A 26,149-nucleotide genomic window follows, 5' to 3' on the forward strand; every position below is an offset into this window, starting at 1 on the left:
ATTTATGAGATGTGATTGGTCTGTGCAAGGAAACAGACAATACCAATAAGTTAACTGACCGTGACTGAGAAAGAAAATTTAAATATTCTTACTAGAGTTTTCCCGTAGCAAAATCTCTGCAACTGCTTTAAAGGGATTTATAAAGAAGTCCTTTCACTGGCTTCTTAAAACACCATTTTCATCATATGGCCCCACTTGTCGCTGATCCACAGTGCTAGGTAAGTTGCATGGCTTCTTGAAATGTAATCTCTTCTCATGTGCAAAACCATAAATCAAAACATGTACAATCTTCATTATGATGAAATTACTATTAGACACACCGCATGTTAACTGGCCACTAGAGGTCTTACCAAAAGCAGATTACATCATTACATACCCCAAGGAAAAAAAATGAATGTCTGTTTCACATCTAGAAGTGATTACATCACTGTATCCATGGCAGAGACGATTATAACCAGCGCTTTTCTTCGATCGCCGTCGCACGAAGCGACTAGAAGTATTGGCTCTCGCATCCTTGCATGGAATGCTTTTACAGATTCGAATAATTAGCCTCGAGTACATTTGCTTATGGAGTTTCTGTACCCATTTAAACCCTAGTACTTAACGATAAATATCGTGTAACTTGACGGTAATTATGTAAGACATGTTTTCTATGATCATTTAATTACCTGCGTCCAATTCGATATTAAAATCAATTTGTATTTGTCTGATCGAAGAATTGCTGTGTTTACGCGTAATAATGTGGTCTAGTTTATTTTCAATTTTGACGAATTTTGAGATTCGAATTACAATTAGCTTCGTCGATTAGAAAGAAGGTGCTGCAACAGCCTTTGCAGTTGTCTTTTATTTCGGAATCATTGCAGACTCGGTAGGAAAAGGTATTTCACAGTAAACTTTATGGAAACAAAGGGAAACAGCGTATGGTGTTAAGTGACGAAGATAGTATGAGTTAAGTTCATCACAATTAATTTCTTCAATTAAATGCTACTTATAAATCAAGCCAAACAACAATTTATAAAATCTTGATAACAACAATCCTGACACAGAAAGCGAAAAGTACCACTTTCGAACGATGGTTTCGCAAAACTATATGCATTTGAATTCTGCATACACATTTAACACTGTTTAAAGTCGTAAATACGGAATGATTAACTCTGTTTTTCAGCAACTCAACTGCTGACACCACGATCAATAACTCATTTAAAAGCTTAGTCTAATTATTAAATGAAAGTAAGTTACTGACCCGTTTCCTTGAATCAATTGCCATATTTTTGTTGTTTATTTTTTAATGCAAATGATGTCAAAGAGAACTGAAAACGTTGCCGCTGCGTGTTGTCCGAAATAGCTTAGAATCCTATTTAAAACTGCACACAAAAGTTTTAATCAAGAGCATCATAAAAATGACATTAGCTTGCATCGAAAGCCGTCTTACTTTAAAAATTAAGTCGTGTGGATTAATTAAGCGGAAAGAAGGTCAAATTATGTAACAAAAGTTACTAAAATATTGTTCACTACAATTCGGAAAAATGTTACTCAAAAAGATCAACAAAATGCTGAACGAATTACTATTGTTTCCGTCACGATGTAAATAGACTGGCCCATTTTAGTGTATATTGCATTTAATTTATGTACAACGCATAAAATTACATTAATATTAGAACATAAGATGAACCAAGGTTGGCATTTTCGATTCATATTAAACTGCAATAAGCATTTGTATGCATGCTCGTCCCCATAGCCCTTTCGTTTCTCTTAGCCGGCTGGGCCTTGGTACGAGGAAACGAAGGGCTCTGGGGACACAAAATTTCCAGTCCTAGATTCTAGGACTTCCGGTCTTCATGTATGCAGTCATGACGTTTCAAAAGAATGTATGTGAGAGTCGTTTGGTTTTCGACTTCCGTTTAGGAAATCTTTGTTCCAAACAGCCAATCAAAAAATGTCCCCAGAGCCCTCCGTTTTCTCGTGCCAAGCCGGCTAAGAGAAACGAAAGGGCTATGGGGACGAGAATGATTTGTATCAAGAAAACACTGTTTACAACCTCGTTCCCAGGGTCTCTCTGGGAATGAGGTTGTACTGCATACAGAAATGAACGTTTAACTGCAGACTATTTAGTAAAGTGACGTAGATCGATAGAAGAAAAGGCGTTATATGTTTATCGTTAAAGAGACTTCGTTACAATTGAGGCCATTTCTGTCAGTGATGCGTAAAATTACTTTACTTGACTAAGGAAACGTCAACACAATACAGTGGAACCTCTTGATACGGACACTTTCAGAATTATGTTATTTTTTATCTGTTTCTAATACTATTTTATATTAATTTTAGATAGTTTTAGTTAAGTGTCCCCTATTAGCAGTGGGGTATTCCTACTGCATGATGTTATTGACACATTAATGAAATCATTATTATTATTATTACGCCAAAGGGACTGGGAAAAACGTCCGTGCAGGTGTTCATATCACAGAGAAATATTAATTTTTATTATGTGAGGTTTGTCTCTTTCGGACCAAACAAACAGTTTGTAATAATAGGGGGGTGTTCGTATTGTAGATGTGTCCCTAGGGAAAGTTTCAACGGTACATACATGTAGGTCACTAAAATAGAAAACATCAAATGGGTTGTATTAAATCATAAATACAAGGATGGTTCATATTGAGTCGGTGGGGGGATGGGATGGATTTATTTTCCGTGAAGGAATTCACCTTTTCCTTATTGTCCCTTTCTTTTACAGTGCGGAGCATTAAAACAACAAAAACATTTTGTTAAAAGCAACGATAATATTATGGAGGAGGATACGGAATGCATATATGGTATGAACAACACATCAGTAAATCAATGAGATTTTTTTTATCATTTGTCCCTTTTGTAGTCTGATCACGTCTAAAATAATGAGTGTTTTCCTTTTTACGCACATGCATAGCCACAGTTACACTGTTCCTTCGACGAAATAGACTAAAATGGAAATTGTCCTATTTGAACTTTTTAGCAAAACCAATCAAAACCAGTTATTCGATGAGATTGGGTATGGTAACAAGGTAGATGTTTGTTTTATCAGCCGTAGCAAAATAAAACGCTATCGTGAACTTGCAGTCGGTTTTCATTCAATGAAAATCGAGATAGGGAATATTGATAACGTTTAATTATCAATTCCCGAGGGATTAGGGATTAACACGTTCTGGGTCAGTATAAGAAAACCGGTGTTATTATAGTGGCGGATCTAGGGGAGATGCCATTTGTTATTTTCTTATATCTTGCAGATGAGGTCAGGCAGCTGGTTGCTGTGTCCCCAAACAAGGCACAATATGATGTAAGAAATTTACAAATAAATAAATAAATAAATAAAATATTTGCCTACAAATATAATTTTTATGCTTTCTCTCCCGGCATTTTTGTTCTTAAGTTGTATTGGTTCTTGAGGGGAGCCAATGATATTTAAGTCAACTAGCTCCCCCCTCAGATTGTGGGTAGGTCACGTGACCAAGCAAACCGTGTGTAAACGGTCCAAAAAGCCGTTTGAGAGAAATGTCTCCTGTTTCTGCACCTAGTTTTTGTTTCGTCTTGAACTCCATACTTATTTTAAAAGTCGAAAATAATAAAAGGATGAAAAGATAAACGAAAACTGTAAAGTTACTGAAAGGAGCTTAATTGACATTAAAAACAATCAATGAACTGACCTCACGAAAATCCAATAAAACTGTTATTAATGAAATGGAATATAGTGGGGTAAATTCTGAAGATCAAACAGATATAGCAGAAATGCTTCACTCCTTTTTCACAGAAGTTGGGCCAAGCCTTAGTGGAGACGTAACAGAAGTTGAAAAATCGTTCGACGAATTTCTTACCGCAACTGATAAAAATTTTGTTTTTGAAAAAACAACACCTACACGTGTTTTTGCACTACTATCAAAGCTTTGTAGGTCAAAGGCAACAGGATTAGATAATATTTCAGCGAAACTTCTAAGGGAATGTCCTGATTTACTGGCGGAATCTCTCACTCATATATTTAATCAATCCCTAATGACGGGTATCTTTCCCGATGAGTGGAAATCTGCCAGAGTCACTCCATTGTATAAAAATTCTGGGAAGCGTTCTGATCCGACGAATTATCGGCCAATATCAGTTATTCCAGTTGTGGCCAAAGTCTTTGAACGGATAATTTACGATCAACTTTATCATTATTTAACAAAAGACAACTTTCTCTCGTGCCATCAATCTGGTTTTCGGTCTCTGCATTCCACGCTCACCGCACTTATCGAAGCTACAGATAGCTGGGCCTTGGATGTAGACCGTGGTCTTGTTAATGCCGTAGTCTTTTTAGATCTCAAAAAAGGCATTTGATACAGTAGATCACGATATTTTGTTGCGAAAATTGCAATACTATGGGATTTGTTGGACCAGTCATCAATGGTTTGCTTCTTATTTAGATAATCGAACACAGATTTGTCATATTAATTCTTGTAAGTCAACTCCGAAATGTCTAAGATGTGGTGTTCCCCAGGGAACAATTTTGGGACCTCTTCTGTTTTTGATATATATTAATGACTTACCACACTGTCTGACATATTCGGAACCCAGAATGTACGCAGATGATACTAGCCTAACACTTGCTAGCACTGACATTAAGCATATAAATTATCGCTTTAATCACGACCTGAGAAATGTGTACGAATGGCTGTCTGCTAACAAGCTTACTCTAAATATGACGAAAACTGAGTTTATGCTTATTGCATCAAGGCAGAAGTTATCACAATTTACGGAAAGTCCCTCTCTTACTATAAACGAGAACGCAATAGAACAAGTAACCTCCGCTAAATCCCTCGGAGTTTATGTTGATCAAAATATAAACTGGGAGTGTCATATTGAAAACATTTCTAAGAAGATAGCTTGTGCCATTGGTGCAATTAAACGAATTCGGCATCTTACCCCATTTAATATTTTAATCAAAGTTTATAATAGCCTTATTCAACCACAATTTGATTATTGCAACACAGTGTGGGGAAGCTGTAACAAGGGCCTTGCTGAAAAACTGCAAAGGCTTCAAAACCGCGCAGCTCGTACCCTAATGTCTGCGAGCTATGATAGTAATTGTATCGTGACGATGTTAATGCTTATCGTTTAAGGAATACCGAAAACAAAGTTTGTTCTTCCACAACCTCGAACTGATTATCTCAAGAAAATTTTTTCGTACAGCGGAGCTCAGTTGTGGAACAACTTACCTATAGATCTAAGGGCCTGTAATGATTCCGGAATACTTTCTCCGGAGCTCATTCGGAATGAAGTTCGTTCTGCACCGGAGTCGACCGGCCACCGGCTCACGTGAGTGGTTCGCGCGAGATCAAAAACAAAGATGGCGCGGTCGCCACATGTTATTGTCCCCAATGACCATTCTGACGATTTGACCGAGGGCGCCACGGAACTCACCCCGCTGAGTTCCTGCCTCGGCGGAGAGCGGACGATGACGAACCAGGAGAGACCGGACGACCGCGGCCCCGGAGTTCGCCCGACAGAACAGAAAGGGAGAGGGAAGGATGAACTCGTTCCGGAGAAAGTCACCGGAATCATGTAAACAGGCCCTAAGACAAGCATCTTCACTGGCCGATTTCAAATCTAAATTAAGTCGGCACAGTTTAAAGTAATATCTAAATTTTAAGTAAATTTTAGACACGGCCTCCATGAAAAGCAGACTTTTCTTTTGTAATTTTGAATTTGTTGTTATTAAATTTTTGTAGTTAGTTAGATAGGTAGATAGTCCAGTAACTTAATTGACTGATGGAAAAACCGTGTATAAATAAAGTTATCTTATCTTATCTTATCTAATTTCATTAAAACAAAAAATTATGTTAATGGATGAAAGCGAGATTAGAAGAAAGCCTTTTTAGTTTTTTCCGATTAATGTCAATTTTTGGTCTAAATGAAAATTTAATGAAAATAGTTTCAATTATAATGAAATAATTTTATATACCAAAACAAGAGTAAGTTTTCAAGATCTCTAAATAAAGTTAAGCTAATTCCATATATGGTGATTATTTTCAACAGTCAAAAGAGAGTGTGTTGTTCATCTTCAACAAGCCGTTACTCGTGAATGGTGGCCCTTATGAAGTAGAGTTCAGAGGAGAGAGCCATTGCTTAAAAGTGCCCGCTGTCTTACTGAACAGCTGTGTTATTCAAACCCATGCGCCAGGTAGGAATAATTAAGGTGATTCCGCAGAACTATAAGTTATCGAACGATTTCTTTTTTAAACTTTACCTGAATGTTCCCCACCAAGCACTGAATGCTTAAAAAAATACAATTAAAAAATAGGTCACCATGCTCGCAAAAGAGATATCATGGGCCAATCCTACCCCATTTATGCCTGTTGTGGTACTAATCACGCACGTTATTTCACCGATCCACATTACATTTTGCGGTAATACTAAAAGAAACTTGATAGGTCAGTCTGTTCTACCTTATTACATGAAATTTTCGCGACACCTTAATTTTGCGAATTTCGCGATTCTAAAAAATCGCAAAATTAAAGTGACGCGAACAATAAGTGTCACGACATAACAAGACGCGAATATTAAGTGACTCGCATATGTCAGTAATCAATGTAAATGGATGTTGTCGACAATTAACTCACTTGTAGACATTGTGAGAACTCCTCCGTTGTTGCTATTGCCGAGATTAAGTCCCCCCCCCCCCCACCGCGTTTTTGTTAATTTTGTCGTTATTGTTCCTTCAATGAAGTCGTTTTATATAACTCAAAGGCATATCAAAATATATTGCCAAGAAAATGTAAATTGTGTCTCACTCAAAAACGCGAAATTAAATTGATTCAAAATACAAAATTTTCGCAACATCGCGAAATTTAAGGTTCGTGAAATATGTGCACCTTAAAATCGCGAAATGAACGTGTCGTGAAAATTTCATGTGATAAGGATACTTTGAAAGGTCTTTTTATTACGTAAATGAAAGTTTCCCTTCATTTCCTATAGTCCAACTCGTAAAATCATTTTGTTATGAAATTTAGCGATATAAAATCACGACGTTTCGACCTCTCCGAGGTCATTTTCAAGTGCGAATAAAAATATAAAATTAGCATAAATATATTAAAATAGTAAAATAGGCAAAATTGTCACGAACGCTGAAATGCGATAAAATATGTAAAAATAAGTGACAAAATATTAATGAAGTTAAAAGGGGTTAAAAAAAAACTTAAAAATACAGAAACAATAAGAGTAATTAAAAAGAAAAACCGACCTAAACAAACAGTTTTGCGCGGATGGAATCGCATTGTTTGTTCAGAGTTGGTTTCAGTTCTTTGATAAAAAACATTTCATAAATAAGGCAGTCAAACTTGCTCTGACACTTCTTCAAAATTCTAAAAAACTGCGCAATGTCATCTGGGGCCATATCGTGTTGTTCCTTGAGGTGTTTGCCAATGGCCGATCCCTTGTGTTCTTCAATACGTTGGTGAAGATGTCAGCACGTGTATCCGACATACCCTGCATTACACAGGTTACACTGAAAATTATACACAACGCATTGTTGATTCACAAGGGGTGGCTTGTCTTCCCTCACTTTGATTTCATCCTTGATTAAAATCATTACCCTTTTATATACTTACAGCTTGAAAAAGCTACCCCTTTCGGATGGAGGCCTCTCCGTACGGTCCACTGTAGGTAGTTCCGCTCCTGAGGGGACATTTCAAGGTTACAGTTTTGAACAGGTTGTGGCTTATTACATGATAAATAACACTGCATTTATTTCCTGTTCTGATGATGTTAATGTTGCAGTTTACTTTCCTCCCGAGACAACCATTGTTACCGTATATGACAAAGTCAAAACACACGAGCCTTTCATTGCTCGATGTACCTTTGAGTTTTTCTCGCGGAATCAAGTTCTCGAGGAGCTGTTGGATAAAGCCACCGATCCAGAGCAGCTACTTTGTGATTCACTTGGGGCTTCAACGGCTAATATAAAAATGTTTGACGAGATCATTGCTCGCAAAATTCAGGAGAAGTCTCCCCACCAGTTTCATTTGCTTGAGATTTCTCAAACTGGACAAGCAGAAGGTTGGTTTTGTATCATTATATTTACAGGAGGAAAGTCCAAAACCTGTTATTATACCATAGTGTTGACTGCTTTGAGAATTAAAACAATAGAAGAATGTAGTTTTCATGTCTAATTAATCCTAGTTTTCTTTTTTTCCTTATTTTCTATGACAAAGAAAAGTAAAGAGCGGCTTTCACTTGGTTTTTGGGTTTGCCGCTATCATCACTACGCTTAGTGATTGGCTTAAAAAACTCGCGCCACTTTCTTAACCAATCAGAATTAAAACCAAAACTGATCGTGACTCATTCGCATACGTTTTCCCTCGAGATTTTTACACGTATTCCTTGAGCTTTTTGCCTTTAGTCACCGTCCACAAAGTAATAAGGCTAATGGGATGTAGGCGATTTTCCATGTGTGGCCCCGTGGCCCAATGGATAAGGCATCTGACTACGAATCAGGGGATTCCAGGTTCAAGTCCTGGCGGGGTCGCTTAATATTTTTATTTTCTTTGTCAATTTTTTCTTTCTGAAGGACGTACATTCACACAATGTAAAACATGCTTAGATAATTTATTTTTGACCAAAATTACAAAGGTAATAATAGGTTCTTAAATCACAGAAAAACTTACACCCGAAAAACCCCGGAATCGCCTACTTAAATTTCCTCTTTATTTTGTTTGCACTCCTCGTCATTAATAATGAATGGACACGTCACTCCGGTCGATATGAAGTTCGAATGAAGCAACCAGCAAAGGATTTTTTCTCATTAATGTAAGCAGCTTTTAAGTCTTAAAGAAGCCTCGTATATTTCGTTTCCACCAGAAGCCTGTTTAGTTTGGGCGAAATAAGTTCGGACACCCAAATAGCGCAAATTTGTAACCTGACATAAAAAATCATTCAGCTAAAAACGTTAAAACAACAGGATTTCATTCACTTGTAAGGATATATTTTCAAACTAAAGCAAGGTTATAGCAATAAAGAAAATTCTTACAAGTAACGATATTCTATGACATTGCTTATAATGTGATATGTTCTTAACAAGCACGGTCACTTTTAAATCAGTTTCAGGTCAGTCGAATACCAAGTATCCCACCCTTATTCACTTTGGAGCTGCCCATAGACTTCCGCTTACCGTAGCCGCGTGTCTACGGTACTGCCCAGCGGCACGACAGGCATGCGCACTCAAGAATAAAGACGGCATGTGTCCAAAGGAAATAGCAGTAAAGCATGAACATTATGAGCTATCGGAAGATCTTCAAGATTTTCAGGTAATTTGCAGTTTTGAAAGAGTTGAATCCAGCTATTGGGTAGATTGTTTACAGTCCTCTGTTTCTTAGGGCCTGTTTACATTATTCCGGAATGACTTTCATTCCGGAACGAGTTCATTCCATCCCCATACATTTCTCTGTATCTGTTTACATGATACCGAGACGAAAGTAAAGTCATTCCGGAATGAGTTCGTTCCGGTTTTCATTCCGGAATGAAAGTTTCGTTCTGGAATGACATTTCATTCTGGTATCATGTAAACACAGAACGAATTTCGTTCCGAGATGAAATCTCAACTCATGAAACCGCATACGGACTCCACAGTTTGAATTCAAAGCGAAAAAACGTAATAGCATTTACTGTTTAGCCCAAAGAAGCAGCTCTATGGTCAAATTACTCGTTAAAATCGCAGATACGGCCATTAATGGGCACAAAAACATGTTTGCGCAAAACATGCGCCATGTTGTTTTGATCTCGCGCGAAACATGCGCCACCTTGTTTTGATCTCGCGCGAAAACCGCGCACGTGAAAATGCCTTTGGTTGAACCGGTCGACTCTGTCATGTGAATGCAGAACGAACTTCATTCCGGAACGAGTTTCGTTCCTGAATGAAAGTCATTCCGGAATCATGTAAACAGGCCCTAAGAGTGCATACTTTCAACGGCCGCCATCTTCATCTTCATCTTTGAGCTTGGATTCATAGGGTGAGCGCAACCTGGGGAAAGTACTAAATTCACAGAGAGTACTAAGCCTACCCCCCTCGGTAGAGTTGGTACCCTCTCCAGATTGCGCTGTATAATGCGTATCACTTACATGTAGCATGCGTAATAACTTTAACAAGGCCAACTACTCGATAAAAATAAACATTTTTGTAGTAGATAAAATATGAGCGGGAGATCTGTATAGGCGTTTATAATGGCGAGCCGATAGACGAGCCATTGTAAACGGCCATGCAGATCGGACGCGAATATTTTATTTTACTTGTAAAATGAAAACAATAAATTGAATGCAAAGTATTGTTATGTGATTCAGTAGAGATCTGTATCAAAAGTTAATGAATACTAATTAGTTGAGCAGGAGTTTGTATCAAAAGTTAATTCTATGATTGGATTTGTATTGGGGTTTACAGTTGTGTACATGTGATCTGAATACTGCGCTGGGATTGGTTTGCACCCGCATGAATAGTTAATGAATTTTACAAGGGAATTTAAAGCAAATAACATTTTCTGCCATCTGGTTGCTAAGGGTGCGTTTCTTTGGGAAAAATCCAAATCCGGATTCTTGAACCAAAAACGGATTTTGCGTTTCTTTACCTATATCCGAAAATGGATTAATCTTGGATCAATGATCTGAAGAATCCACACTTCGAGTGGATACATCAGATCATATCTGAATCCGGATTTTTAGGATTCATAATCCGTGCGTTTCTTTGGGAAAGGATTCGAAAAAAGTACCTTGGCCCAGCGGTCTTTGCTGTGAAAATACAGGTTCGCTCTTTGTAAACACTGCCATACGGAAAGTTTTAGGCGGTTATTTCGATCAAAATACAAAAATATTTCACGATAAAAGGAAACGGTAGCTTCATATAGGTATGTAGTATCATTTTAAACGGGATACAGGTTTTCTAGAACAGCCACTGTGTGCCTACGGAAGTTGTATCCTTTTGAAATTGTCACTAGTGAAATTTGCACTGATCATTTCGCTCTCAGATGCTTTCTCTCGCCACATTGTGCTTAACGCTAAAGAGATCTACTTCGACGTGTGGTTTTTGTAAAATACTTTGTATGCTTAAATTATTTTAGCTAGGATACATTCGACGAAAAATAAATTTGTGCTGATATTTTTGTGTTCTGTGCGAAATGTGTTTACGGGGTTGTCATGGCAAAAAATCCGTTTTCGGATTCTTCGTTTCTTTGGGAGCAAAGTATCCGTGTGATCTGAGATCAATGATCCAATTTTGGATTTTCCCAAAGAAACGCACCCTAATTGTGTTGAATCACTGCGAGTTTAATGCGCGGCTTTGGTTATTAAAAAAGTAGAATACACTTATTTTATGTTTCTCTTTCGTTTCCTTTTTTTTATATTTTACAATTATTCACCGACACTGAGGTGAACAATTGTTTTAGTTTATACCACACAAATTCAGCAAGTTGAATAACAAGCGGTCCAAAACAAGCCCTTTCGGTAAACAAAGCGACACGCGAAGGCAGTTTGTTTCACTTTAGCTGCTCGGAGGTGAATAGTACTTTGCTATTCACTTCCGAGTTAATCAATCAGCGCGCGAAAAGCACTATTGACTTGTGTGGTATAAGCTAATATATGTTAAGTGTCTTAATCTGTTAATCTGTTAAGTATAATAAATGATTAATGTTAAAATAACTGATATACCTCAGAAAACTTTAACTCGAATCTCCTATATTTATTTCTTTTTTTAGTCAAACGAACAAAGCTATCTCAAAAATAAAACTCAATCAACAGAATTGGCAGTTAATAACTGTAATGATGAGGAGAATGAGGAGGAATATATAATGATGGGTCCCAAGTTGGCTCTGGATGATTCTGATAGACAATATGACAATATTAAGACGTCTGGGGCTGGAATCAGCAAAAAGGGTAAGCTGGATTAAATAAAGTAAGACAACCAAACAATGATGCTCTCCTAATACTATCAATTCAATATTCCTGTCTCGAATATTTGCAACAATATTGGCTCAAAAGGTCACCTTTGCCGGGTTAGAAGATTGTCACATTATAACTCATCAGTTGCGATGTTTCAATGTCATTTACATAAGATCAGGATTTGTCATTGGTTATAGAGCGATTTTTACTTTATCTGTTTAACTAAAAGTAATCCAGAATTGCATCTCACTTGGTTTTGCACTGCTTCAATGGAACACCTTTTTTCGGGACATCTCCGTTAGTTACCCCTGTTTGTTCGCAGCTCAAATCAACGTTCATCAGGACTTGATCAATATGTGCTCATAGAAGGGTGGAGAAGGAGACTTCTTGGCCTCCCCTAAAAAATCCCGCATCAAGTGACGTTATCGCCATGCAGGATCGTATAGGGCAGCGATATTAAAGCCGATACTGATACCCGTGCGTTATTCCGCAGACATAACCATGACTCCTGAACTTTGGAAAGCAATTTTCATAGCAGAACAGGCTGTAAATGAAAGCTGGAGGAATAGTGAGTTCGGCGAAGAAACAGCAAAAGCATTCAGTCAGCTGATTCAGAAGAGCGCTAGAGAGGTAATTACAAACGGCCTTTAACTTCCATAATTATAAAAGAGTTCCACTGTTTTCACTGGCTTTTCTTCTGTTACTTGTTGTTTTGTTTTTTTGTGTTTTGTAGTTTGATATAGTTCAAAATATATCACCAAACTTTACGAGCCCCCCTCGTACAAACTTGCCTTGAAAATAAACAAACAACCTAAATCTCTATAAATGGCTTCATAAACTTCGTGTTTTATCATCAGTTTTATCATCGAAATCAGAGTAGTTATAATTAACTGGTAAGCTAAAACCATCAGTTAGACAGCGCCTCCAAAGGCGAGCCAATCATTTTCCCTCTTCGACACTCCCGGCCTGTGACAACCTTGATCGGCTCCTTTCCCACTTCCTTTATATAGTTCCCCTCGAATAAAAAGTCTCCCTGTATGTATAGTTCCCTCTCTGACAATTCATACTTCCAAGCTGCTCTTTCACTTCCGTGTAAAGCCTTCAATCCGTAAATAAATAATATTGAAAATAATTCACTTTCCTGGCACGCTTGTATGACTTCGCTTTTTGCGGTTTGCAGTTTGGATAAAATTCAATTCTTTTTAAAACTCATATGATACTTAACTCCACCATATCGAAAATGTCCTGATTGTTATTCTGGCCTGTCAAATGATTTTTATTTGCCAGCATCGGGTTATTTTGTGTTTTTCTTTTGCAGCATAACACCGACTCGTCGCTGACGTATGATGTGCCCCGTGTAACAGGACCTGCCTTGCCGCCTAAATCCAACCGTTTGACCAATAAACGGCATTCGATACATGATATTCCTAGCTCCGCTCCTCCTCTGCCTCCAAGGTCTCCAAGGTCCCCTAGATCAGCACAATTCTTCTTTGGTATGTAGAGGAGCTACAGTGAAATCCGATTTCTCAATTCAAACGTCAAATACTCAAGTCTCAAACATCAAACACTCAAGTTGTGAAACCTCCCGATAACTCGAGCCCAAAGTTGCCAAAAGTTGTCTCTTTTGGACTGCTTTACTCAGTCGAAAACTGTTAAGTAATTTTACCCCCTATTTCCCGGGCCAATTTTCGTTTTCCTTGGAGGCTAAAGAAATCGACATTTCACTGAGCGTCACAATATTCACAATAAATAGAACCTGCACTGAAATTTTTGTCAAAATTTGCCTATTGATTGTTTATGTTACAGGAACGTAAATTTTGAAATAAAACTGGGAGTGCCCTTGCTCGTTTAGGAGCAATAGGACCTCGTTTATACCCAATAAATCCTTATAATATCACCATGCTTGTAGTCACGATGACTTGCTAAATTGACGTTTCCGACGATTATTTCTTATTCTACACTGAGAATTTGTCCAAATTTATTCTACAGAAAGATAGGGCACAGTCAAATTTTTTGTAGTCGTTAAATCGCACAAACATTTCATCCAGGGGGGGAAGTAGTACTCCTTTTCAAGTCGCTTTATCATGCTGTGAAAACCTGTGTTAAATTATTCAATTAAGTTCAGGCTGTATGCGAACATACCTATAAGCTATTAAAATAGCATAAATTTACTTCTTTACCCCTTTAATGAAGAGATAGGATATGCAGAATTTGACAGCTTTCTCGTGTTTAATGTGCCGGCGGAAACATTTTTTTTAGTAATACTGGCTTGCATTGTTTTAACTGTATTATGCAACTAAATATTTCAGGCGATCTGGGACTAAGTGATAGACGTGGATCAGATCCCAATGTAAGTTCACCCGAATCTAATGGCTGTTTATGTTTCATTCCGAAGACGTTTAGCCTAAACTTCGTCGAAATATTAAATAAGAGCGATTGTCAGAGAATATCGAGAATTTTTCCAAATAACCCTTTTAGTGAACTATTTTCAAAAAAGGCAATAAAAGGTTCCGATTTCTTTTACTTTTTTCAAACTTTTTCAAACTTCGATAAAGTTGAAAATTGGCCCGCAACGGAGGCCATGATGGGGGAAATTTGAGGCATATTCAACACGCTCGTGTAGACAAACCAAAGAGTGCCTTAACATATCCTTTACACTGTTTGTTAGGCATCTCTTAAAGTTTTTTCTGTACTAAATTGTTTTCCATTCGTTTCCTTTTAAAAAAGTTATAAACTTCTACAAGAGGCCTACCTTAAGCGTCTTAACGATACGTCAAATATTGTAAAACTTCGACCTTCACTTCGACCTTCACTTCAAGCTGACAATCTCTTTTTTTAAGACAATCACAATAGCGCCCAACCGGTATCTGGGAGGCCATGGGTTCGATTCCCTTCGGGGACTCAGAATTTTTCTTTGTCCCATGCTCGTGTCATGTAGAACATCTTATCTTTATTATTTATTACCGAGCTTAAAATTTACCATCTTTATTATTTACTACAATATTCTTTGTTCCTAACTTCTACCGGCTCAAGTGAATAGTTTTCTTTATTCTCATTACCCGTCTCCTTGACAATATATTAAAATTTATAAAGAAATTTGAAATAATAATTTAGGAATAAAATCAGGAAATAAATTGAAAAAAAAAACATATCACAGGAAAAAGTGATCACTTGTATTGTTCGTTTCAGATTTTCCACAGAATGCATCAACATTTTGAGTGAGTATACATCTGTACATGTTATTTTCGTAGGTTAGTCCAGCTTATGCATCCAGTCATTTAACTGTTAATACGTGCTTTGTATTATTTGATGTAATGGGTTTTGATGCTTAACAGTGAACAACCAATTTGCGAAGAAACAACTGTCACGCCACCAGAAAGTTCTCAAGCGCCAAAGTTACCAGCCAGACAAAAATGTCCTCTTGCCCCTAGAGGTACAGTGTATGATATAAAATATATATCACCTATCTAAAACGTGTTAGAAAAAGCTCAAATATAACCTAGATTATAGGAAAAAATAATTATAATGGTTCGATTTTCTTTTATTCATGTTTTTACTAACTATTCTCTCGACATGGAGAAGTCAATAAAAATGGCACAAAACAGATCAGTGTATCGAGCTGCCGGGAGAGAAGCTACGCTCTGAATGAGAGAATGCTACGACGACGACGACGACGACGACGACGACGACGACGACGCCTGACCTGACAGGAGCCTTTACAATATGTACAAACTATAATGTCGGAGCATTTCGGAGCGTTTTTAAAGCTAAGATTTAAAATGACCGTATATGCATGTTGTAAACGATTTTCAAATGGTTATCTTATTCAAGTATTTTTCAGTTGCTGTCAACTGGCCGTTGTAGAGAGGTGTCCGTCTTATTACATTTTAGAAACAAAAATCCGTATAAAGAAATTATTTTTTCTAAACTCTAGTGCATACTGACTGTTTAATAATGATAGGAATATCCTTTCTCTTTAATCAACAGCTATTGGAAATTTACACGGCTATGAATGGATGGGATCCGATCCGAATGTAAGCGTTTAGTTAACTCTATAATCTTATGTAGATTCCAATCAAAATAATGTGATAAGTAATGTGATGCCTTGGTCAACCTGGACACTTCCGTGTTAAGTCCCCCCTCCCCACCGCGCTGGGTACACAAACACCCTGTAAAAGTAGGTTCCTACCGTCTCAGGCCTGATACTTCACGTACATTTTCCGTATAAGACCTTCATGTGATAGTCAACCAAAGGTCCAGTTATACACCCCCCCCCCCCCCCATTCGTAACCAACGTGTGTTCTTTTATCGGTTTAACCTTCTCTATAAGTTAGTGTCCTCTAGAAAGGCCTCAGATTCTTTAAACGACGCCATGCCATGTACTTTCCACTTACGATAGTTCTTTGTGCTGTGTCATTATGCTTTTAATTACACGTAATTTTCCGTTCCTTTATAGCTCTCCCACAGAACTAATAACAAGTAAGTTACACATTTGACATTTAGTGTTTGGATACAAATCTAACTAATAAATCGATTATTTTGACTACACAAAATTGCCTTGGCACTACTTGCTTAGTAAATATGACTTAAGGGAAAGTCAAAAGATAGGGTTGGAAATAGTTTTGATCACCTCCAATTAAGGCATATAAGATTTTCTGGTCGTTAAAACTTGTGTTGCCCATGTTGTTTATTCAGTTTCATTGTGCATTCTTTTCTTTAACCCTTTAATTCTAAACGTTATGTGCAAATCTTGCAGCAACTACGGATCTTGTAATGGAGCAAGAAATTCATTGACTCTGCCGCTACAACATCCTCAAGGTAATTAGTAAAATTGAGGAAAGAAGGAGGGAGGGAGGGATAGAGGGGGGGGGGGGGGGGGGGGGGGGGGGGGGGGGGGGGGGGGGGGGGGGGGGGGGGGGGGGAGGGAGGGAGGGAGGGAGGGAGGGAGGGAGGGAGGGAGGGAGGGAGGGAGGGAGGGAGGGAGGGAGGGAGGGAGGGAGGGGGGGGGGGAGGGAGGGAGGGGAGGGAGCAAGGGAGCAAGGGAGGGAGCAAGGGAGGGAGGGAGGGAGCAAGGGAGGGAGGGACGGACGGACGGACGGACGGACGGATGGATGGAAGGGGGAGAGGGAGAGAGGGGGGAGAAAGAAGGATCAATTGATGACAGTTATTTAGTATCAAATTTTAATTACTCACGCGGAATTTATTATTGTACAGTAAAAATATGTTATTTTTAACTCAATACAGCGATGAATGGATTGCAGCGTCATCCAAACAAAAGATTTCCATTCCAAAAGTGTCATTCTGTTGACGCGACATCTATGGGATTATCCCCCAGGCTTCCACCGAGAAGTCCAGGCCCTCATAACCGCTCCGGGAGCTGTGGCTCTGGCGTTCCTGTACAAAACCCTGTTAGGAATCGTAAGTGTACAAATCATCCGAAAGACAGCAGACATGATTCATGTCTGCTGTCCTTTACTTGTGTTTTTACGACGATAGCCTGCCTAGGATAGGACCCAGACCCTACAATTTTTACTTGCTCCGATTTCCCTCTTCGTCTGATCGGCGCGTAAATTTAATTATTGTTTTATGAGGATGCACCTAGGAGAATTCATACTTCCCTAGATGGGGATGCTAGTCTATCGCAGGTTACCCTTCCCCCCCCCCCCTACTCCTCTGATACCCATATACAATCCTGAGTTTAGAGGGACACTGCAATACCTCGTACAAGACACAAGAGCACAAACCGTAGTTGGCTCTATTAATTACGCCAACACCCCTCTCTTAATATAGCTCAAACTGTATCTACTTGTAAAGCTTAATGGGATCATAATTTAAGCCAAGTGATTGAAGACCACCTCATTTATGTTTCTGCTGCCATGTTGGCCTATCATTTCAATGAATACAAAAACAATTTTTCCTTACAACAAGATAAGAACTTGAGCAAAGATACAGCTATTACTGTAGTGATTTAAAACTGAATCTAGTCTCGTTTTTCGCAGGTACACTGAGCGAGCCCAGATGAACACGGATTTGTGATAATAGACAACCTAATGGAGCGAGTCAACTGATCATTATTTCGTTAAAATTGTCAACTCAGCTGTGTTCGATGTAGTGATGGTCTCCCAGAAGGGAAGGGGGTGGGGGGGGGGGACTTGGCTTTGAGAGTGACCGGAGGTGTGAATGATTTTTTTTGTTTGGGTTTTGAAAAGTGTATTTTCGGACATTTTCAATAAAAGAGAAGCCCATCTTATACCTAGCCTGCAAACGCAGACGTATTTCCGGCTGTCGTTTCTCTCGGAAATACGTCTGCGTTCGCAGGCTACCTTATACCGGGCACAAACGAGCGGCCAAAATCTGACCTGACATAAAATTTCCAATGGACGTATAAACGAAGTGTCCGTAAGTGTCCGTGGCACTCGGTATGCACCAACGTAGTAGGGAGATACAGTCGAAGCTCTCTTAACGGACACTCTCGTAAGCGGACAGCTCTACTAACGACCGCCTTGTTTGAAACCCCGTTTTAACTCCCATACAAACTCTGTATTTTTGCATTCTCGTAAGCGGACATTCCCGTAAGCGGCCGCGGACACTTTCAGAGATTACGACTTACACTTTTTCTATGTTTTTAAGCTCCCGTAAGCGGACAGCCCAAAGAAAATCCTATTAACAACCTCTGTATCGTGTTTTTATCAATCAACTACACATCGCCGTTCGTCACAATGATTTTACAGTAATTACAGTACCTTAATTCAGTGTTTGTTTTGTCGTCATCCACGTCCGATTACATTTCGAAACACCACTTACATGCATATTAGCATTATGTTAGCTGGGCAAGCTCCCTTAAGCGGCCATTTATCCCCTACACCTCTAGTGGCGGCTGACGAGAACCATTCTAGTAAGCGGGCAGCTCCAGTTGCGGACACTTTGTTCGCGTCCCGAGGGTGTCCGCTTACGAGAGCTTCGACTGTATAACACTTTTATCAGTTTTTTTTTTTAATTTAAAGCTTTTTACACTAGTACGCAGTGGCGGATCTAGGGGGGGGGGCCTATGGGGCACGGGGGGCCCACCTTACTTTTTGAGAGCGCCCCCCACTTATCTGAAAGTCTGGATCCGCCACGAGTGCGAACTCTAAATTTGTAAGATAAAATTCTACTTTTCTACGGAACTTGTCGACGGTAGCTAAACGTTGACTTTAGTCATGTTAAACTAAATGTTTTTTAAATAGACAGACAAGCTTGACTTAGTCAAGTTACATCAATAGAAATTGCTGTTGTAAACCCTTAGTACTTAATGTTTAAAGTTTTCAGAAGTAGCAATTTAATAAATGCTTTTTCAAAGTTGCGCTAGTTGTTCCCTGTTACTGTTCAACATCATTAGAGTCGTGCAACGCTAAACAATAATGTAGCGAGAAATATTCAACTGCAGGTGACGTCTGATATCTATATAATATTTTTATATTATTAGATTTTTTTAATTTATTCCACACCCAAAAAACGTCCACAGCCCGAATCTTCAAGTAAGACACTACCTCTCTGGAACCTCTATTTTCATTCGCCCGCTGTAAACACTACCTCTATTGTTATTCAGGGCTAGGGGCATTGTTGTCACCTGTTATCTATTGTTTTAAGAACCAATGAATTAACTCGTTCCGAGAGGTAGTGGGCGACCCGAATCTTCAACGGTTTTCAGTATTCTGATTGGATCTATGCATCATGACGTTAGTTTTCTTACTAATTTAAAAAAACAAAAACAGGACAATTTAATAAAGTTCTGTTCTAAATTATTATAGTTTAATTTGTTTATACTGTTTTCTCTCCAGCTTTTCTTTACTTTCTTAAGTGTTAATCATTTTACCAAGACCGATAACAAAGTCTTGATATCTGCTGACATTGCAGTTTATTACAAACGAATTGATTGGTAGATAGAGAGCTGTGTAAAATCCTAATTCTGTGTTAAAGTCTAATTCTCATGGGAATGTAACGGTTTATTTTGCAGAATATCCACTGGGTGGCTCTTAACCTGCAAATTTATTTTCCAAAACAATTCTAAAAACTATTCCAATTTAATTTAAAAAAAAAACTAAGATTCCTATGGATTAAAATACAAAATTTAAATCCTACCTATTGAAAATAAAATAGATATTATTAATATATATACCTTGGTCAATAGAATTGAGAAAATTCCGTTATTTGCCTTGTAGAGCATTATCCCCAAGTCTCCATATAAACTATTTCCTCGAATCACGCGTAAAGATATTTTTGACTACTGTATTCCTATAAAACTGCTATCGAGACATTAAAATAAAGATACTACTCTTTCAGCATTATTTTAAAACGGTTCATGCTTTCAACAGTAGAGGTAGAGTCTTAAGCATTTCCTGAACCTCGGACTTCACCGATCAACGTCTAAAAGTAAACCACATAAGCTTCGTTTGGCTGCTCCCACAGTATTCCTGTCAAAAGTCTCTCTGTAGTGATGTATGTCTGTGATATGTAATTTGTCTAAATTGATCTATTATCCATTTCTTCCGTATCACACGCATTCGTAAAAATCCTCGGTTTGGTTATCTGCAGAAGAAAACAACGTATTGAGTTTGTGATTACAAAATTTGCAAGAAATTACATCTCATGACAAACTATCACACCTCAATAGAACGCCAGCCCGACCGCTATAATTCAGTGGTACCCAGTACACAAAACAACACGAAATCCACTTTGCTGCCTATATTGGACCAAAACTTTAAAAGAATGGCAAACCGTGCGGTGCGTCACTCTCGTTTGGAGTTTGTTATACTCTGAGTCACGTGGGCCAAACGCGTGGGGCTGTAGTCAACATCAGAAAACGTCAGCTACATGAGCTATGCCGTATCCAAAAATAATAATACAGTGGAACCCCGATATAATAAATCCCTTGATCACAAAGTCCCCGGTAAAAACAAATAAATAATTAATTAACAACTATTCCACGAGCGCGCGTTGGATATGAGATGGTAGATAGTCAACGAGGCGAGTAGCGCCGAGTTGCTATAACGATCTCATATCCAACAAGCGCGAGTGGAATAATTGTTTTATTTAAAACGCCCAAAGAATTGCGATATTTGAGCTCCCTAGCTATTTTCGTTGACGCGTATCGGCTACCAAATTTGTGGTCAATGGTATATGAGCCAATATACCATTGCCTGTTAACCAATCGAAACAAAGGAATTGCAATATACTATTGCTAGTTTTTAATAAACTACAATATTTTGAGGGGAAGCCACATCAGCCGAAGTTGCTGGTTTTCTTGTGGGTCCTCTCTTTAGTTCAAATTGGAATTTGTAAGTGTTGGTTTTTTTGGGGGAATGAAAACCGAAGAGCCTGAGAAAACGAGAACCAACAACAAACTCAACCCACATATGGCACCGGGCCGGAATCGAACCCGGGCCACATTCGTGGGACGTGAGCGCCTGCACCACTGCGCCATCCCTGCTCCCCGTATACCAAGTTACTAAAAGTAAAATGTATTAAAACTGGAATCTGGTATAATGACACTTCGTTATAACGAAAACATAATTTTCTCGGTTCCTTAGCACTTTGTCTTTTCGGGATTTCACTGTAAAAGAACTAAGCAGTTTGTTAGTTTAGGTACAACAATAAACCAACTGATTTGGACAAAATTTAAAGAAAAAGCATTGTACAACATCTTCTTGTAAATCTCCTTGTTAGAAGATCATCATTTTTTATTATTTTTCGTTTTTGCTAGCAATTGCAATTGCTAGCAATTCTAGACGTTCAAGGATTACCTTGATTTCCGCTTTGAAGAACAGATGCGACGTCATCATAAGTGTCTTCCGTTTCTTCAAATTCTTCCTCTAAAACAAACAAAAAAACTAAGTAAACATGAAATAGTTTTAACCATGTTTCTTGTTTTTCCTCTTCGGAGTATTATCTTCGCTTGCATCTAAGCGTGAACACGTCATGAGAAAAAATATCTGAGTGGGTACCAAACGTTGCATGATTTGTCATCAATCATTTAAAAATTGTGCAACACAACTAATATAGTTTTATCGAGCTGTCAAAACTTTTTCAATGAGTACAGACACAATTTTCAACCAGGAGACTCCTTAGACAAACAAACTACTCTTTTGAACTTTCGTCCATTCTTATTTATTGCAAACATTTGACATTTCAATGAAACGATACCAAGTTCGCGAAATGTTCTGCCAAACTTCAAATGTTTGATGACGAATCATGCATTGTTTTTTTTTTTTTTTTTTTTTTTTTTTTCTCTTTCGTAACTTGTGCCATCTAGCTGCACGGACTACCCAGGGTTGGTAACTGTGATAATTTCAGAGTTTTTGCATTGTATTCTGTTTGCACGTTAAGTATGGATAATATGTCACGCAGTTGTTTTCTCAACTGCCTGGCTATGTGATAGTTTAAAATAAAGTTCAGGTCAAAAATGATTTCAAACTAGTTTGATTCGGGTTGTTTTAATGTTACAGATCATGAAAATATGACATCCTACAGGAGTTCATAATCAACTCCTTCATCCTACTGAAAAAAATATCTCGAACGATAAATCAAATAGGTCCCAATGAAAAACTTTTTTCGTCCAACCAGTATTTCAAATTCTCATACCTCGATGTTTGTTTCCGCCTACCTTTTTGAAGTGTTCCAGCAGCCTTGGTCGCACCATTCGCCAAAATGATTTTATCGTGGAACTTTCTAAGCCTCTTTTTCAAGTGATCCGGTTTGGCTGGTTTGTGAGGCGCTGCACCAATTCTGAAGAACGGTGGTAACGCTTTACGAGGAGGCTCTCCTTTTAAGTTATTAACATTACTGTTCTCATCCACACAGGGCGAGCCGGCCTTCGATTGGTTTCTGTTGCTGTGCTTCCACGGTGGTGGTGATTTCTTTACTGATTGCTTTTCAAACATAGCTCTTGCCGACGCCACGGATTTGACACCTTCTTCTAAGGGTTGCGCGCCATCTTGACGTGGCGAGGAGCCTATATGAGTCTTCGTTGGAGGTGTTGGCTTCTGTTCAAATCTATTTCTGAACGATGCCACTGATACAGTACCTGTGTCTGAAGGAACGGCGCCATTTTGAGCCGAGGATGTGCCCAAAGGAGCGTTCGGAGGAGGTGTTCTTTTTAAAGTGCGCTTGATATTTTGAAGGTCATTCAAGGACAATTCCATACCTGCGGAAGGTCGTTTAAAGCACAAATAGTTAGCTAAGATTTTCAAAGGAGCTACGTCGTGGGGATTTCGCGGAGTTTTGCTCTAAACTGTTCTGAAATTAGAAGTAGGCAACTTAATTCATGAAAAACATTATCTTTGAACGTCTAGACGAATAGAAATTAAACAACGGCTATAAATGTCGATTTTTCTTTTCAAGACGCGCGTAAACAACTTGAAACTAAGGCTTAACTGAGTTAAGCCTTAATTTTTCAAGTTGCAATCCATCTCCATCCGAACCATTCACTGTCAAAGACGCTTGTAAACAGTTTGAGTGCTCTAATATGGCAATTTTTAATAAAAATGGACCATTATTTTCAAGTTTCCTGTGACACAAATATAAATTTTGGCTGTTCAAAAATCTGTTTAAATTCGTGACAAAGCCTCTTTAAGTTGTGTCGATTGAAGATGTCAAAAAAACTTCTTAAAATAAATAGTAATACGAAATTGTTCTCGACCGTACATTTCTAATTTCTTTATTTTCATTCCACTTTGTTAACGTTTGTTGAAATTCGAAAAAGAGCGAGGAAGTTATTCTTAAGTATTACGGTTTGTTTCCCCTCAAACTCCCACACCCCCTCCCCTCCCCCCACTTTTGCGGCCTGCCTCTTGCCTTTTGTTTTCCTTTGACGAGAGTATCAAAGCGTTTGTCGTTTACGTTAGGTTTTTTTGAATTTTCTGAAGGATTTATTTTATAAAAAGTTACGGTTCTCTTTTTTTTAACTAACTGTAACTTTATCTTCTTAGAATAGAGAATAGCTTTGTTGTGTCTGGCGTGAGCGTTAGGTAGTTATATTTCAAGAAGGTTGGCACTAGGAAATAACATGATAAAGATAAAACCTTATTGACCATCAAAATTCAATTTAGTTTAATCGGATTACAAAGTTGGACTTTAAAGCGCTCCGGAAGTAGTAAAAAGCTGACTTTTCATATTTATTTTTGACTAGTAACAACAATACTTTCGACCACGCTTGCGGCTGCATGATTAAACTATCAATTTCATCCTCGGTTCGAATGAAGTCGCCTCACCAATTATAAATCAAAACAGTTAACTGAAAAGTCATGTCAGCAGTTCAATGTCGCGCGTGACAACACAACACTTGTATTGGCATTAAGACAAATGATCGGTTTAGATAAGTGAATTGTCGACCGGTGTTTTTGCGGTTAATTGTTTCTCAACGATCAATCGAAACTTCAGACAAATTTGCATTTTGGGGCCATTGAAGCACGACTCAGCTAAAGATGTTCTCGAGATTGATTGGCGACGGTTTGTGTTCTATTTGTCGCTTTTGTGTATTAAAAACTGATTGAATTGAAACAACCTTCAGCAAACTTACTTAAGCTATATACACCCGTCTTAAAGCTTCGCAACTTGAAAAGATTATAACCTAAGGGCATGCTAAATTCTCAGGGAGTTTTGATAACAATTATTCACTTGCGTATCAGTTGTTTAAATTGTCGATGATCCCTTGTGAGAATGAAGCTTCACGATAATTCTAAACAATTATTTCGTCCATGCTTTAGACTACTTTATCGAGTCCGACTACTTACTTCCTTAAATTAAGTGAATTTGTGTTATTTTTAGCCGCCTCTCGATTGTGCTTAATTGAAGATGACTGAATATTTGTTGCGTGATAGCAGCTAAACTGGTCTAAACTACACATTACTGTTTTCATGAATAGTCCTTACCTTTAGATTAAATGCGTTTCCTGTACGTTCAGTCTGTTAATGTACATAAAAACTTTCACATATGCTCGGAAATAGCGTCAGTGATTTTTAGTGTTTTCCCAGTTCATTACGATCGACGGCGCTAAATCCTCGGCGCTGAATCGAGAGCGAAACTACAATAATAACAACTTAACAGGATGGGGGGAGAGGGGGTCAAAACAGAATTGTTCAACCGGAAAGCTGTTTCATTAGCATAACTGAAAGACGTGCGCGTTGGGGCGGTATTCTTGTGATCGTGATCAAAGTTCTTTTATCTCCACTCCCAACCCCACCGCCATCACATCCATTACGAGTAAAAAAACTTCCGACTGATGATTCAGATGCCGAACGAAATTTTTACGAAGGTCAAAATTCTTGCAGAATATTACCTTGGAAAGGGGACTAGAAACGGGCAAAAGGAGATAACTTTAAGCTGTCGGATAAGCCCTCTTTTGCTCTATTAAACTGTAGCGGGCGCCTTTATATTATTAACCTCAGCCTAAATATAATCTTTGGTCCAGTTTAAATTGTTAGCATTATTTTTTACTCAGCAGACTATTAATTTCAAGGTTCATTAAATTGCCTTAGAAGTGTATGTAACAATTTGCTGGTATATCTGGGATGTCCTGTGTTAAGCGTACGTACCATTTGAGATAAAATGCCTCAGACCACGATTTTCGAGGGCGGATTCAGATTTTTGACTTGCAACAATGTTTGCTCCTGAAGTTAAAACACGGGCGCCCGTAGAAAAAGGTGGGGACCCACAGAAAAATGTACTTGACTAAGATTTTTGGACCCTTAAATCCGTAACAAATTTTATGCCAGTGTCAAAACATTTGGCATAACATCGGCTGCATTAAATGTACATAAAAAATCAACACTGATGGTAAAAACTATACTTTATGTACCGTTATTATTCTGTCCTTTCTTAACATAACAAAGGAACTTACAAAAAGAACACTTACAGTATACAGTACATACGATCAACGTGATACCATCTACCACTTAATATAGTCTATAAATTACAGAGTGACTTCAATTTTTCAACGGACCAAATTAAACAAATCTTTGCATTACCACATCATGTTTAGTTGCTATGGAATCCTATGTGAAAGCCTTCCAATATAAAGTTATAAATTCTATTCTATGCACCAACACCAAATTATTTAAATTTGGCTACAAAACTAACATGAATACCATCTGCATAGTACCCAATGAAAAGTAGGATCAATTTAGGTTTCTGGAAACTGCTCACCTACCCCTCCCCAAACCTAACATTTTGCCCGAAGCCATAAGTAAGGGTT

The 26,149-nt window shown here is 38.3% G+C and overlaps 2 protein-coding genes and 1 non-coding gene across 4 annotated transcripts; 2 read left to right on the plus strand and 1 right to left on the minus strand.

The window, feature by feature from the left end:
* Positions 1-80: 80 nt before the first annotated feature.
* On the plus strand, positions 81-19,261 carry LOC144657583 (uncharacterized). Of its 2 annotated transcripts, XM_078517933.1 has the most exons (17): positions 81-218; positions 2,732-2,810; positions 3,258-3,307; positions 6,037-6,181; positions 7,777-8,055; positions 9,097-9,302; positions 11,736-11,913; positions 12,413-12,549; positions 13,238-13,412; positions 14,229-14,269; positions 15,109-15,137; positions 15,255-15,352; positions 15,907-15,953; positions 16,376-16,398; positions 16,676-16,737; positions 17,164-17,337; positions 17,919-19,261. In XM_078517933.1, the coding sequence occupies exons 2-17, from the start codon at positions 2,783-2,785 to the stop codon at positions 17,939-17,941; spliced, it is 1,695 nt and encodes a 564-aa protein (XP_078374059.1). In that variant the 5' UTR covers positions 81-218; positions 2,732-2,782; the 3' UTR covers positions 17,942-19,261. The 2 variants fall into 2 exon arrangements, with proteins under 2 accessions (XP_078374059.1, XP_078374057.1); XM_078517931.1 differs by lacking the exon at positions 17,919-19,261 and having other exon boundaries at positions 17,164-17,858.
* Trnar-acg (transfer RNA arginine (anticodon ACG)) lies at positions 8,452-8,524 on the plus strand. The gene has a single exon. It is a non-coding gene; the product is annotated as a tRNA-Arg (tRNA).
* Positions 18,956-25,027, minus strand: LOC144657620 (uncharacterized). Its single transcript, XM_078517976.1, has 4 exons — positions 24,828-25,027; positions 22,562-23,101; positions 21,702-21,770; positions 18,956-20,487 (listed from the first exon to the last, which is right to left on the minus strand). Exons 2-4 carry the CDS (start codon positions 23,097-23,099, stop codon positions 20,453-20,455), a joined length of 642 nt encoding a protein of 213 aa, XP_078374102.1. The 5' UTR covers positions 23,100-23,101; positions 24,828-25,027; the 3' UTR covers positions 18,956-20,452.
* Between the last annotated feature and the right edge of the window lie 1,122 nt (positions 25,028-26,149).

This window comes from Oculina patagonica, chromosome 6, assembly GCF_052425735.1.
Source record: "Oculina patagonica isolate OP01 chromosome 6, crgOcupat, whole genome shotgun sequence".
Lineage (NCBI taxonomy): Eukaryota > Metazoa > Cnidaria > Anthozoa > Scleractinia > Oculinidae > Oculina > Oculina patagonica.